This window comes from Salminus brasiliensis, chromosome 9 (assembly GCF_030463535.1).
Source record: "Salminus brasiliensis chromosome 9, fSalBra1.hap2, whole genome shotgun sequence".
NCBI lineage: Eukaryota > Metazoa > Chordata > Actinopteri > Characiformes > Bryconidae > Salminus > Salminus brasiliensis.
Genome location: NC_132886.1, coordinates 15,236,579 through 15,253,575, shown reverse-complemented (window position 1 = coordinate 15,253,575; position 16,997 = coordinate 15,236,579). Strand labels below are relative to the sequence as shown.

The following is a 16,997-nucleotide window of genomic DNA, read 5'->3' as shown; positions in this document are numbered from 1 at the left end:
ACAGATGCTCTACTCTATAACTGAACATTCTTGGTCTTGTCGATTTTAGTCTTTTAATGAATACATACTATTAAATTCCCCCCATCTAATGAACATATAATTTACAAATTTAATGAACCAATATACTAAGTGTATATATGAATTTCTTAATGGAAAATAGTTGAACGGAGGTCCACTGAGCTGCAGACGAATTGTGACAGATTGGAAGAGCGATTTCTGTGGGTAATGAAGATGAATTTCATCTACAGGTCTCACCATGTCTGCCTATTACTCATTTTAACTCATGCAGTGCTGTTTACTGTTTGTTTTCTGTCATGAAAAATAAGTCAAAAAATAATGTTTTTAATGGATCTAACATTAGAAGATTGTAATTTAAACTTTCAGGTAAAAACAATGGTCAGATGACCCCGACCAAATAAAGGATTTTCATTTATAAACTAAAACATTACACAATGGTTTCCCCCATGCTTTTTCATATCTTTATCTAATGCTTGTAATTTTACTAGTTTCCAATAGGTGGCAGCGCCTCTTCCAAAAAGTGGGTATAAGCTTGAAAGTGTAATCTACCATGATATGATTTTACTGTACTCATACTGTACTTATACCTGACGGCATGCTATTAATGATGGATATTCACTGGTGTTTTAATACTGTATGTACTAAAGGACCCTCAAATCCATTTTGCAAGGACACTTTAAGGCCTTGGGGTCTTTTTAATGCTTTAAACAAACCAACAAGCAAAAACATAACGCTGCTGTCTAGTGAAAAACATGCATCTCCATTCCTGTCTTTTCAGATGGTGACCATTTTGGAGAGGCATGTTTTTAATGTTTGCAGTAATGATAAGCATCATCTGTAATTACAGGAAACAAGATAATTGTAAACAACAAAGAGAAAAATAATCCATATATGGATAGAGTTACAGCAAGAGTGGGAAAAGAAAAAAGGGGCTGAAATCTATTTGATCATCATCATCTTAGGGCTGGGCAATATGGCCAAAAATATACAAAATGTATAACAATACTGATATTTGAGGTATGTTTTACATACTGTGCTGACCTAAACCCAACACTAATTAACCAATTATGCTTTGTTTTAATGACATTTGCAGTTCTGTACTGACGATAACCACAATATACACAAAACACTGCACTGACATATTTAATCAATTACAGTTTATTGTAATACACTGCCATACTGCTTGTATTGATAAACCATTTTTCTGGTGACTTAATCTTATAAGTCATCTATGAAAGCAGCCCCAATCTAAAAAAACATCAACTATTTACAGAATTACTTTAGACTGAATACCCAAATTGTCACCCTCACATTTAAGAACATTTCAAGACCTTTCGAGACTGTTTACACCTGGAGTTTTTGATTATCGGATTATGTTTCACTTGTCACAAACCAGGTGTTAATGCCCCAGGATGCATTGTGATCGTCTGCTAAAACCAATGTTAAGTATGAGTAATTATTACTGTGGATCTCTCCTTGATCTATCTCAATCTCTCTCGTGTGAGCGCTCATGCTTATTTACCAGTAGATGAGAAGTAAAGGTAAAAAAGGTAAAGTATTAGAGTTTGGCGGTTTAAATAGTTGCATTTTCTGAGGAGTTGTCAAGGGTATGCGAGAATCATCTGTTCCACCAAATTTTAGAACCACCATCATTCCTCTGAACTGTTCACAGTGACCTGGAGCCGGGCAATTTTGATGAGAAACCATTATTTACAGGCAGAAAGTTGAGTTTTTTTTACGCTGAAAAGTATAATCAAATCTGGCTACACTGGCGACGTATTTTAATAATAAAAACAAAAGCGCAAACAGTCCGGTCAAAATATATTCAGATACTATCCGGATACAAAAACCCCTGTAATGGGCAGATGGCATCTAGTTTATCAATCCATATTAAAGGTCTAAAGCCATGGTTGTATCCTGGACAAGGATACTGCTTTCTCCCTATAGGTAGGGGATAGGTTCTTACCCTCTACCTATAGGGAGAAAGCAGTATCCTTATACTTTCCTATAGTAACCTAGTAACCGTTAGTGACCTATAGTAAAATTGACCACAGGACTGCACTGCTGAACAAGGAAATCACAGATACAAGCAGCCAAAATGAGTTTTCTCCGTCAGGTGGCTTGGCTCACTGTTATCTGAGAAGAGCTTAAAGGAGAGCTGCTCCTTTGCTTTGAGAGAATCCAGCTGAGATTGTTCTGGCATCTGATGAGGAAGCCCCTAGGTCACCTCTTGTTGGAAATGTACCAGGCACGATCAACTAGAAGGAGACCTCAAGGAAGACCCAAGAACTGCTGAAGGGAATACAGGGGTTCCGAATTGGACTAAATGGATAAGATGATGAGGTTGCTACAGCATGCCTCTGTAAAATGATCTCAAGTTACTAGTCACTTTGCGATAAAGTAAAGGACATCTGTCTAGTATCCGATCTTCTTCAAATGGAGCTGACAAGCTGAGCAAACAAACCCTACTGCATACTGCACTGGATTACTTAAACTTTTGTCACAGTTGATGACTGGGTGGGGACTACAGTCAGGGCCTAATACGGATGCTTTTATATCTCTATTAAACATTTGCTGGGTTCTAAGAGGTGACGTAGTGGAAGCTTAAGCAGACTTCCATGTGTCTAAGAGCCTGAGCATGTTCTCCCAAGCCCCCCTGCTACACATGAAAGACAGCGCTGCTTTTCTTTAGTTTATCCTAACACAAACCATGCTGTCCGCCTCCTGTCACCTCTGACCTTACTGGAAATGGATGTTATTGGACCAAATGAGTCCAATATGGGCGTTTGTTTGCATTGGGCACTGGCCGAGTGGAGAGCATGCTAGTCTGTGAGTTGGTCATGGTCACTACATGTACTCAGAGTGTGAAATGAGATGATTAAAAACAGCTTCCTAGAAAATAAGATGTGCCCTCAAGGGTGATATTCAACCTAATCAAACCCAATGTCTCATCAGACTCTAGAGAGGCAGAGTTATCTCATTAAATATTCCCACAGAGGTCTCTCTCCCTCATTCCCTCTCCTCGTCTGGCAAACTTTCCCAGAACGGCTGACTGCACTTGTTGGGGTTCACTCACTTTCCATCGCCTCACGTTAGCTGCTGTTTGTTTTGGGGGCTGTGATTCTATTGGTGGCGGTGTAGTGAGGCTCAAGGGTGGTTTAAGGTTTGAGAACGCTGGCCAAGGCTTTTGTAGCCTGGGATTACTCATATCAAAAAGTAACAGCACTGGCCAAGTAGGCAAACTTGCTTAACTATCTCCTCTTTTTCTGGGGTGGACGCGGACCACAGCTGTAGACCAGAGAGCTCAAACAGAGAGTTTGAGGAAGGCCTGAAGAAGTTTATCTGAGAATTCACATACTGTGGGAGGGCTCTGGCTCTGTTTGTAAACTAATGTCTGTTCAAGGTTTAGGAGTTAGAAGATGGGAGGATGAAGCCCAATACTCTAAACACCATAAGATATACCTTAAAAAAAAACTCAGCTGTTTAAAGATTTTTTTTTCAAGCTGACTGACAGCTGATTTAAGTAACAAGCTTATCGACCAATTGCCAGTTGAGGTTTTGCGATGATCAGGCTTACTGCTTTACGGATTAGACTGACTGGGTACTGAAATCTTTGAATTAAATAAACTGAATGGTATTGGTATACAAATCCATGGTATTGAAGTAATCTGGTTGGTACTATGTACTGAATTAATACTCTTACTAATGTTTTGTTCATGGTAGTTCCAGTCGCATGTACAGAAACATGTTTTAATCCCTATGGGCAGATTCAGTTTTTTCTTTGTGGTTCAATGGTATCGTGAGTGGTTTGTGATTCAGTGGAAGATAAAGAGTGAGTGGTGAATCACTGGAAGTGATTAATCACTGGCGCTGATGCTTTTATCTGGGCATAAGACAGACGTCTTTTAATGTCTATATTAGGATCTTGAATAGGTGTTTTTAATGTCCTATATTTTCATCTATCATCATCTGTCTAGCCTGACTCATTTGAGCATTACTGTTTTTTTTATGTTCAGCAAAGGCTGAAACTCTTAACATGCTACTTAGTAATGGTCTCCATCTTGCCACACAGTTGAATCTTTATCTGCACGGTCTTTGCACTACATTCTGTGTCGGTCGGCCATGGTACTGCAGCTGAAACACCGAGGCTGCCTAGTCGCAGACCAAGACTGGAATGACTTATTAATTTTGCCTCGACCGATGGTGCGGTGTGGTGTGATTGCCAGGCTGGCGAATCAAACCCTAGTCTGCCACTTGGAAGGTGGTGTTGTTACCCACTACACTACACCAGCCACGGGTGTTTATATCGAGGTTCAAATAGGTCATAAACGTTATAAACGTCATAAACGTTAGCCCCATTACGATGCTGGTTTTAACATGTACTCGCCAACATTATCGGATCACTTGGAAACTCTTTGCACCTACATTAGCTCCGTAGCTAATCATGCAAAATATGTAATGCGCAACGTGTCCAGCAAAGACTAAACATAAATGCTGTAAATAAGGCTTTTGTTCAGCTATAAGCTTTGGTGTAGCATTGCAGTGTACTGCTTTTATTTCTTTTTTCTGTCAGCTGTGTATCTTTTAGCAGTCTATCAGCAGTGTAAGCATAACTGATAACTACCTGCTACCTACAATCTAATCTGAACATATCAAATTTAAATTTGATCAAAATAATTTTTTATTGCCACTGCAATAAAATATAATAATTTTTCTTTAGGTTAAAAAAGGGAAATGTTCCAGTTTGTAAAAATATCTGGGAACGTTCTGCTAACTAATACTAGTTCACATTGTCCTCCTTCCCCTCCAATGCTCATCTATTAAACATTTGATTTATTACTTATCTACAAAGAGTACAAGAGTGCCACTATGAACCATGGAAAATATGTTGTGTGTGTGATGTATGATGCTGCTCCACATGAAGAAAAAAAGCAGCATTAAAACGGCTTTAATTAGAAAGATTTCAGTAATGGACTTCAGGAATTGTACATAGGTAGAACATGTTTTAGTCAATGGAAGTCAAAGGAAATATCCCAAAAAACATTATAAACTGTGTGTATGTGTGCATGCTTGTGCATATGCATGTCTACGAGTGCCAAGGCTCTACTTAAAGTCTCCGTCAGAGGCGATCTGATGTTAAACAACAATTAGAGGAGGTGTCTGCCCACAGCCTGTACTTACACTACACACTGCAACACACACAAAGACAAAGACTGCCACTTTACACTACCTACTCTACCTTCATAAACCACTGAACATCACACCTTCTCCAAACACCACAGTACCCACTCAAACCCACTGACATAAAAAGCTGTAATCAGCTAGTTCTGGGTTTTCCTCCCATAACAGCACACCACATAACGTCATGCAGTTACCGCCAACCTTTACCTGGAATTGGACTCTTCTAGAGAGCAAGTTCTAATGAAGGATCTAATTGACTGCATTCTGACTACTTGATTACATGGTTTGGGCAAGTTCCATCAAAGCTGAATGCAAACGTACAGAACAATAGCTCCTCATGAGCACAGCTTGAAGACACCTACTTAAACAGCTCCCCTAAAAAAAAAACTGAAATCAAAGGGTCTTTTTCCTGCAACACACTGAACTGTCGCCATGCCCTTCCTTGGCTTTTCAGTTCAAAACTTCCTCCTGTTTGTTTAGTTAGATTTATTAGCCCCGCCAAATGGCAACGTTATAATTATCACACAGTGTCGCTTACTACTGGCCCTGCGGCTATAAGCCTTACTGTAAATACTTGCGGAGAGATTGCACAGTGCTCATGTCCTCAGGTGGGTGAGACTGGCATGCATGTTTTGATGCCAATAAAAAGTCATCTCTCATCTGGTAGGTGTGAATGGAACACAGAGGACCATAAATCTGACCTAAGAACAGTTTCAAACTCCGGTGCCAAATCTGACTCACAGAAGAGCCTGAAGCAAATAAATAAGAGGGACTTGTGTGGGAGTTGAAGAACACTCTTTTGTAATGCAGTTCGTTTTGATATCTGTTGGATGGAGTGACTGGGAGAACTGTCTGGGAAAAAAAAGAAACTACAAAAGGAATTGCTTGTTCATAGAGGAGAATGAACAGTGTTTTTATGGTTTATTATCTCCTGGCTATCACCTAGTTGTCTTAGTAATGTAGACAAGACTGTAGACGTCTAAGTGGTCAGTGAGAGGCCATTTGACGGACATGACAAGAACACAACTAAATGGATCCAGTTCTTCTTTTGGCTGATCTGCTTTTAAAGCCGTTGCAAAATCTCAATATCCTCAATATATGTACACACCTATCCATGACTGCTTTAAAACTGTATAATGATATACATGTAAAAACAGACAGTTAGTAAAACCATTCTGTTGTTAATGGACTGTTCAATGTTGCTCAAATAGATGAAACGACAATAAGCTTTTTGACTATTGACTTGACTTGATCTAAGTACACAGTGGAGCGAAATGACGTTCCTTCAGTACGTTCCTGTATTAAAGCACTTAAAGCAATTTCCAGCTAATAATTCAATTTGTGTTCTGCCTAAAAACATCTAAAAACTGTTTTATATGAATATTCATGAGTGTAAGAAATGATCAAACCTGTGGTTCCTACCACACTTCTGTTCGTTGTTAACAGTGTTCAAAACAATAAAAAAGTAGCCACAGCCGCTCCTTATCTTTTATGTGATTTGTTGGTTGATTTATTGACAGGATGTTGAAGTTAAAAGAAGGACCATGTTGTTCAGTTGCCGAATGTTCCCTCAGGTGTGGGACAAACTTTCAGTGTATCGATTTCCAAAAGACAACACAGCCAGGATTGCCGCTGAGAAGAGAGATGACTGGGTACCTAACTTTTACTAGTAACAGATGGGGCATTTAAGGCTTCCCTTAAACACTGTTCCACAACAACAAACTGCTGCAACATGGCTGCAAACTTCACTTAATCCGAGAGTCAAACATGTAAAACCAGATGTCAATACGAGCTGCTACTCCTGCCCTCTTCACTACAGAACAGATATACCCAAATGTTTCAATAAGAAAGAAATTGTTAACACTAGAGATGCAGTGAAATCGTCTGAATGCAAACACATTCAGTGTGGCAGGATGATGGCAGAGTCACTGCTTCACTTGCCTCTTCGTGCAGGAAGACAGTTCACTGCAGTTACATAGGCACTCCCTGCATCTTTAAAAGCACGTCTCTCGTCAGGACGAGAGATGACACTAACCTCCTGGCTAAGAAGCGAAAGCCAGTAGAGAGGACCCTAGCCTCCCGACCACAGAGCGAGAGCAATCATAGAGACTTGGGTTTACAGCAGTAGTCTTCAAGTGTGTTGCTGAACTTGTGCGTAAATAAAACACACTTGGGTTGACATCGCTCTCTGCATCAATCTCTGAACTTTGCATGGCCCTTCAAATCTTCTGTGATCTCTCCACAGGAAGAAAACACAAGGTAGTGAGGTAGATCTGAGGTAGATCTGGGCTGATCACGACAGGAATGTTACATTAACAGAAAAAAATGCTGGATCTGGTAACAATACCTGATCATTTGTTTATAATTTATGTCTATAACATTTTTGCTTGGCATTTGTGGAAACTTGTAAATGCATGCTCTTCATTTTTAAAATACATATTTTAAAATGCCGCTACAGCAAACACTTGCTATTGTTTACCTAATTGAGACGGTGCATAGCCTTGATAAAAATCACAGTAACGCATGGCTTCTTGTGGCTTCTGCTTCATTGGTACCATTCATTTAAAAAGAAACAGTAGATGAAGTCTAGACTCTAAAATGCACTGACAAATTTCACAAATTTCATTAACAGCATAGAACATGGATATATATATATATATACATGTTCTATGTTTTTTAGACTTTTTGACAATGTGAATTTGACAGCTGATCTTTAAACTGTGCCTAAACTTCATGAGAAATGGACCAATAGAAGTGCTTTAAATTAATTTGGAATACTCTGTTAAAGCTGACTTCCACTGAAAGTCAAAAAGGCTTTTTTCCCCCCTTGTAAACTACCGCTGGCATTTTGGAAATACAATGTTCTGGGGTGACCATGACGATACGAGTGTTTTCTACGAATATTTGCTGTATTTCCTGATTCTAAATGTTTGGTTTTTTCCAGGTTTGTGCCTAAACAGGCAGTGAATGCTGGTCATAAGGATGTGCACTTAAGACCTGCAAAAATCTCACAGGTGCATCTGTCTGTCTGTTTGTCTACACAAAGACAAACGGTGGTTTTAGTAACTTCCTGTGTGCTGCTTATCACAAACCATGGTTTAAACAATTAGACAGTGGAGATCAAAATGTGTGTGTGTGTGTCTGTAAGTGCATGTGTCTCACACAGTGGAATGTGCTGTGGTTTGGCTGGTGTCTGGCGAGTGAGAAGTCTCAAAAGGCTTTAGGGTTAAATTGTGGTTTGTGTGCATGTGTGTGTTCACTGTGGTCAGTACTGGCCTGTCCTAACTAAACAAATAATTCAACTGGGGTAGAGGAGCGTTTTAGATTTTATTAGATGCTCACCCTACATTCTTTCATTTAAAACAGGTCAAGCTCTGTAGTTTTTACAGAAGTAGTATTGGATGAAGTATATACACACAGACAGACACAGACAGACACAGACAGACAGACACACTATATGGATCAAAGGATGGAGACACCTACACATTGCAAAAACAGGAGCTTTCATGACATGCTATTCTAAATCCATAGGCTTTTCAGCAGCTCTGCGATCTTCTGAGTTGCTGTGGATCCTAAACACTTCCACATTTCAATAATACCACTCACAGTTGATGGTGGAATATCTAGGAGGGAAGAAATCTCAACTGACTTGTTGCAACAGGGGTGTCCAATTACAGTACCGCGCTGGAATTCTGTCATTAATAGCAAACTGTATAGCTGGATGCTTGATTTTATACACCTGTGAGACTGAATGAACCGTCATAATTAATAATTCTTAGATTAATAAGAATGAAAGCTTATAAACTACTGGCACAATATATCATGACATACATCCTGTATAAGCAGCTGTTTTCCAGAAACCATAACCAGTTTCCATCCATTCTTTACATTATATCCATCATTACATTATAATTCATTTTGCACATATTTTTCTTTATTTTTGTGGTTGGTTAGAGTGTGTAAACTGTTCCTAGTCATTTCGATTAGTTGTATCAGTTTTACTCAAAGGGCAGAGTTATAGGCAGTATAATCAGGAGTAGCACCAGTGATGGACTACGTACTGAACATAGCAGATTTTGCATAGCTCTGTTTATACACAGTACTGAAAGGAAAATAAGAGTTAGTGATGTTTAACATCAAGCAAAAGTGATCAGTAAAGCTCAAACATTAAACTGTTCTTTGTCTATTTGCGTCTTCAGTTATGGTGAGCTTAAAGACTCGCCAATGTTTTCCTGTTTGCAGCCACACTACAAGCAACAGGAAAAGCCTTTTAGTGTGAGATCAGGGTGAAATCCACAGCTGTTATCTCTAAACTTTACCCTGCTCTCAAATGGTGTGGCTTCTTCTACTTCTTTCCTCACTAAACAGAAGGCAACAATTCGCATGTCAACAGCCTTTCTCTGTCTGAAACGGTCCAAGCCCAAAACATCATTAGTAAGGTAAAAGAAAAGCCAAAACAGACAAACTTTGCAGTTTGCAGACAAGTTTGCATTATAAAGACAGCTCCATAGCTTTACCTGTTGCGTATATTAAAGTTTTGTAGGTGTGGATCTCCTAAGCAGCTATACAGTAACTACATTTCCCATACAGTGAAGAATGTGGTTATCACAGTACTTTACACACTAACCAGCATTTCTTGCAAAAAAGGTCAGAGGGTCAGATCTGTCCAATGTTTAAAAAGACCCAAAAATACTTTTCTTTGACTTTCTCTTACTACAGCTGCATGGTACAATAAGCTGACAGACTTTTAATTACGCCCATTCAGTTCCATAGATGTTGTTGTGTGACTACTGTTAGTGTCTATGTAATGTAGATTTGTTTTTAATGCTTTCCAACTAAACAGAGTAATTATCCATAAGGTAATTCTGCTTATATTGAGCTACAGTGATTGATTAGCTGGAGCGAACCCTCATCTGCGCTTCCTAAAAAACAAATCCCTGCACCAACACGACCAATAACCCTTTCTATACAAGTCTCTCTCTCTTCTAGTGGTCTCCCTCTGCGCACCATCAGGCCCCTGCAGCTTATCCAGAATGCAGTGGCACGGGTCGTCTTCAACGTTCCTTAATTCAGTCATGTCACTCCACTGCTGCGTTCTCTTCACTGGCTTCCTGTAGCTGCCTGCATCAGATTCAAAACCCTGACGCTGGTCTACAAAGCCAAGAATGCTCCAAGAAAGCCTCCATACTTGATGGCAATGGTCAAAAGCCGATTCGCACCAAGAGCCCTTCGAGCTTCAAGTGCGGCTCGGCTCGACCCACCATCCCTCAAAATCCACGGAAGACAAGCGCCCAGGCTTTTTCCTGTCCTGGCTCCAAAGTGGTGGAACGAGCTTCCCCTGGGTGTCCGAACGGCAGAGTCGCTCGCTGTCTTCACACGCAGACGTAAGACCCACCTCTTCCGAGAGTACTTGGGCGAATAGCAGAGTGGTCTCCTTACTGACTTGTGTTTAGTGGTCTCTAAACTTAGAGGCGTCTTTGAATTATTAGTATATTCAAACTAGCTGAGGGTAAATAGCAAAGCACTTTCGTAAGTCGCTCTGGATATTTTTTGCACTCATCTGTTGTAGTGTGGAACCAACCCAAACAAATCCAACAGATGGCTCACAGAATGTCACAAAAACCCCAAACTCTGGAGGGGATTTTCACCATTGAACAAGGTGCTGGTGTCAAGCTGATTTTGGAAGACCCTAGTTCAGCACAGTTTGGTTATTTTCCTGATTTAGCATATTAATTCGTTCATCACTAGGTTCAGAATAAGTGCAGAATTAGAGCATGGAACGATGAAACTGCAGACTTCTACACCTCTGTTGGAGAAAAGTAACTTTTTATTTATAGCTTTAAGTTATTCTACTCACCCTGCTGCCTTTAATTGGGAAACAGGGACATCCTCCCCCACTACAGTCACGCCCTTCACACGGTCCAGAAGTCTTCGTCCCCTAGAGAGAGACAGGGGGGAAAAAAAGGAAAGGATTAAAATTGATGCCCTATGGCCGCTCATGCAAGCATAGAGTTGTGTGAACAGGATAAGCAGGTAACAGAAGCTACTCCGCACTCAGTGTTTATGCCCCAGAGCAACCAAAACTTTGTTTACAGTGAGTCACTGAACTTCACGGTCTCAGACTACAAGTACCTTCCACACATCTCTGCATTAAGATGTGATGAAACAACAATGTGAGACAATGCCATACACCTCAAATTAGCAAGGGCTTTAACAGACAACTGATCTGACCCTGCTCCAAAGCATTCTTTTTTGTTATGAGGTTGTATTTTGTAGCAAATAAATTTTCAAGAAATTCCACCTGATCTAATAAACTATAGTGAATGCTAGTATTTATGTAGCTATATATTTATGCATGTATATATTTAATTATTAAATAACAAATCAATATCAAAGCTTTTCAGTCAATGTTATCATAACTTATCAAATAAAGAGAGGACAGGACTAATACAAAAAAAAAAAAAAAGACTGTCTGAACACACACACTCACACACACACACACACACACACACACACACACACACACACACACACACACACACACACACACACACACACCTTTTCATCAACAATAACAGTTCTGTGGAATTTTGCGTTAAAAGACTGAGGACGTGATTGATTAATCTGTCATCCGTTGCTTTCCCCTGTAGGCCCTGTAGAGATCACAGAGTTGAAATCGGCATGGCATTCCACACATGACACCCTGCTGAATAGCCTGTGGTGCAGAGTGCATGCCAAAACAAAGTAGGGAAAAAGGTCTCATCCACAGGTAGCACTCAGCTTACACACACTGACTGATGAGCCCTATTGTCTGCCTGTCCCACACTGAGATTCCAACATTACAGTGCCTTATCCATTCAAACTACTCAACTATCAACACCTATGACCAGCAGACACCCTGATGTACACAAATACAAACCGTAGTGCCATGCTGTCCTTGTCTGTCCCGGCATTCATTTGTTCTTAAGTCCCCAATTACTACCACATTCATACTTGGTATGCAGATTAGCATACATATAAATTAGCCAGACACCAGAATCTGCAATACCACATGCCCTGCAAATACCATCATAAATCATCATAAACTCTCTGAACTCCTTGATCCTTCTGTTCATTTATAGATGAATATAAAGGTGTTTCTCTGAGAATATACAAAATTAGCAGGATACTTCAGTTGAGGCAAACTTACTTTATTAAAATGTCTAAATTAATTTATTATTCATTGTTTATTTATAAAAAGTTGGATTTGGAGAGTTTGTTATTTTTCAATATTTTAGATGCTAAAAATAAAGCCATTTTTATAATACACATTTTGGTTTGGTTTACAAAAATACAAAACTATTTCTAAATGACAAAATGCAAATTAGCACGCCTTGAAAACAGTGCCACAGTGTAACAGACCTATAAACTATGGTCTAGTTTGATCACTGATGGCAGTTTCCACATGAGATCCAAGGTCAAGCAATGTAATGTCTTAAATACATTAATGAGGAGAAATTTTTTTGGAAAAATAGTGACTTTTGAGTCTAGGGGGTTGGTGGGCCTCGCTGGCTGCACGAGGTTTGAGAACCTCTGCAGTAAGGCACTGATCACTGCTCTGAAAACAGATGTACCACACTAAGATGCTTAGTAATCTTAAACAGAGCACAAACAGCAGAGACTGTTGTAGGAAGATGCTTAGACTTGACCTGCCCTGGCCACAGGGTCAAAGGCCATTGGAGAGCATTTCAACGTGATTAGAGGATGAAAGGGTTGGGCTGGTAGGGGATCAGGGCTCAGGGAAAAGGGGGTCTGCAGAAAGCCCCATGGAACACACACTAGTAAGAGGATAATTAAGACCTGGTTTACCCCATACTACAAAGACTATGTGTGTGTGTGTGTGTGTGTGTGTGTGTGTGTGTGTGTGTTAGGGCATGGAGCCTTAATTTCAGGGTTTTTTTTTTTATGCGCCTCAGTTGAAATCCCACCAATAAAAGAAAGGATTACGTCAATGTAAAGAACAACTTCAATAATCAGCTTGACTATAAAATATACCAATTTTTTTAAATATATATATTAACTCTTACATTCCTAGGCAGAAAACAACACTTTTTGTCACTAATGGTAGACCTGTATGACCATACACTTCGATGCACCTGCAAATTCAGCTACTTCCTTTACACTTCGGTCCAAATGCAATCACTCTCTTCTGCCCATCATTAACATCTGCTTTGTGACCCTTTTTCGCACACCTCAATATTTATAGCCAGATCACCAGCACACAATGGCCTTTTCAGGAGCCTGTCAAATATACACACATGACCACTGACAACTGATCAATAATGGAAAGCATTTATATAAATTAAATAGTTATTGGATCTATTAGCACTTGGTACGCTGGTCACAAAATCTTCATACAATTCCCTGGTGTCCTAGGGTGGGGTCCTAATGTGTGTGTATGTATGTATGCATGCATGCATGTATGTATGTGACGAGGTGATGAAAATCTCTTTTCAGTCACCAGTTTGTTCATATAGTCACATGACTAAACAAAGTCTGCAAATTCTAAGACTTGTGATTTGGGAAAGGGATTTGTGGTGAGATTCAGATGAGGAGATACAGAAGAGAAGGAGAAAAAAAGAGAACGGGGAGAGAGGGAATTAGTGGAAAACGGGCTAGAAAGCCGGGGATCGCCCGTTCTATTCACATCTCTGATCTGCTGCGTAGTGCTAATCGGCCTGACAGAAGCAGGCCATGAGAAAGAGAGAGAGAGGGAGAGAGAGATAGAAACAGTAAGAGAGAGAGAGAGAGAAAGAAAGAGTATGATCTGGGCATAACAAAGGAGGGAGAAAACCATGAACAGCACGAGCGATCATAAAGCGGTCACAAGGGGGATTGTGGTAGAAGAGAGAGAGTAAAGAGGAAAAAGAAGAACGGTTACCATCTAAACCCTGAATACTCATGTGAGAGGCTGTACTTCATTTCCTTAAATGTACGCCTACATAACGCACATTTTAAATTTATAGCAGTTACTCAGACCGCATGACTGGGATAAAAATACCACAGTGCCATTATACTGGAATGTACAGTGATTAGGAAATGCCATAAGACAGTATATATTCCTTACACAATGTGAAAACACACTTACTACAACATTACATAGCATTTGTACCTTATAATACCAGCTTCAGAATCATGTTGGTACTCCAATGGCATGTAATAAGGAGAACAGAGTCTCTACTAGCAGCGTTGCTACTCCAGTCATATGTGTAAAATCCTTGAATATTACTTGACCGAGCCAGTCCACATACTTTCACTGCCAGTAATGGTTCTGTATCTCTCAGCTATGCCAACAAATGCATGTGTAGAGCGTGTCCTTAAGGGGTGGCTCAAAATGTAAATAACACTTTTTGACTGTAGGTGGGGCGAGGAGCAAGAAATTCCAATTCTCACATACTGCTGCTTTAATGAGACATGATTAAATACGGTCTTGTATTATTTTGACCAAACTCTGTTCCTTTTGTCGGGTAGTGTAAAAGCCATGATTCATCAAAACACACACAGAACCACACAACTGAACCTGTGATTAGGAAGAATGTTCAAAATATACAATAAAACATTCAGTGACGGGCTAATGGTTCATGTGTATATTCCAGTCTTATGTGACCTCAGTACTACATTTACATTTACATTTACATTTATGGCATTTAGCAGACGCTTTTATCCAGAGCGACTTACAAGGTTACTCGTATCACAGATGTTGGCCAATGTAGTGTTAGGAGTCTGGCCCAAGGACTCTTATTGGTGTAGCGCAGCATAGTCACCCAGACTGGGAATCAAACCCTGGTCTCCTACAGGGTATTGTAACTCAGTGGCAGGTAAGGGTGTTATCTGTTGCGCCACACCAACCAGTACTACAAATACCAAATACTGCAGCATTGATTAACAAACATGCAAGCTAACATTCCTATGCATTGAACTGACCCCATATACCCCTAGAAAGCAAAGGTAAAGGGAATTCCACTAATTCTTATATGCAAACAAAGACATTGTGTGAAATCTGCTTAGTCAAAATTGCTCACAATAGAGGTGAATGAAACCAGACGTCCAAAGTCTATAAAAGCTATTCTGCACATGCGCATTACACATGTATACATTGCCTGATGCCTCAGACATTAATTTAATGATAGTTTTGAGAAAAAAAATAAAAAAATCACCATCATGTAAAAACCATGCATCTCAAAACTGCCAACTTTACAGGCGAAGAAAAAAAACTTTATATTTCTATTGGTCCATTCATCAAGAAATTGACACAAATGTAAAGAACTACCAGAATCACATTATGTCAAAAAGTAAAATACAGGGTTTTTGCATGACCATGATAATTTAATAAAATATCTGAACAATATTCAGACCTAACAGTTAATCAATACATCATATATGACTAAACCCCAAATCCTAAAAGTAACAAGGAAATAATATACCTAGCGATTAAGAGTTTAGGAGCATGAGAACAGCAGACCTTGGGGAACACTCAGCTGTACTGTACAGTACACTGGCACATATTTGGCAGACAGCATAATTGAACAAGTAAACTACAACCCCCCAGCTACAGCACTGCGTCCAGGAAAATGAGCTGCAGGGAGGGAGAGGCAGTGGGTGGTACAGGAGAAAGGGATAATTCCCCTCTCCTTCAGTTTTACTTGACCGATCCCATCCCTGCAGGGCTCCTTTTGTCACTTTGCTTTCAGTGTGATTAACCCACCTGTCGCAGGGCTGAAATCGTATACGAGTGTGAGCTTCTGTCCATGTAAAACAGAGAAGGCAGCCAGCAGTGAACAACACCACGCTTTTCAATCATAACACCACACCTTGACATTCCTCCGCTATTTCTCCAGTGACACTGAAAGGGGCTATTGGGAACGGGACAAAAAGTGGAACTTAAGAAATCTCTCTGCACACACACACATACACACAGGGGGCTAGCTACATTTACACACACATAGGAAAGGCCTTTTCTTCTCCTTCAGGTGTTTTTGCAAAGTAAAAGCGGCCTCAAACAGCTTAAGCCTGGGAGCCTGTGCAGGCATGTTGCTGCGAGTGCAGTCGTGTGTGCCATGTGTAGTCTCTCCACCTTCCAGTATTTTGATGGAGATAACTGCTCATTTTCATGTGTGACCTTTGTTGCCCTGATAGTTTGCGTGCATAAACACACACACGTTCTCACAAAGGATGACCTTACACTTCCCTTCCTGCTTTGGGGATTATTTGTCTTGCTTAAGTGTCTGCTCACATTTCTTTCCCTTTAACTGCTCACATACAGGTCATCCATCAACACAAGTGACAGAATGGAAAGCGGGACAACACACTACACCTTAAACTGCAACATGATTTAAGTGAAAATTGCTCTGGATAGAAGCGTCAGCAAATGCCATAAATATAAATAACATTTTGGTTGGCAACAAAAGGGTTACAGTAGTGAAACTTAAATGAAACATAATAATGCCCACAGATTATTTTTGTCTCTGTATCTTGGTCAGATTAATTACTAATTAAAAACAATAAACGTAGTTTTAGTTCGGATCAACTGAACCAGGGTTCGGTTCGTTTGTAGTGGACTTTCGGACCAATTACCATACATTGAGGCAGGCTATCGTCACCCAATAGACAAAGAAAAAGAACTGGTGGCTGAAATCCCCTTCTGATTCATACGTGTTACGCACAAGCATGGGCACAACAGATTACACTTGCTATTCCTGTCTGCTGTAACTGTATATTAACCCTTATTCATACAAAAAAGAAATCCAAGGGTAATCTGT

The 16,997-nt window shown here is 39.9% G+C and overlaps 1 protein-coding gene across 4 annotated transcripts in view; it reads right to left on the bottom strand.

Annotated features, from left to right (window-relative positions):
- Positions 1-16,997, bottom strand: part of col4a6 (collagen, type IV, alpha 6) — a 98,494-nt gene that overhangs the window by 38,984 nt on the left and 42,513 nt on the right. For all 4 annotated transcript variants that reach the window (XM_072687563.1, XM_072687561.1, XM_072687564.1 and 1 more), the window contains one exon: positions 11,057-11,137. In XM_072687563.1, the coding sequence (XP_072543664.1) occupies positions 11,057-11,137 (81 nt within the window). The remainder of the gene's footprint in view (positions 1-11,056; positions 11,138-16,997) is intronic.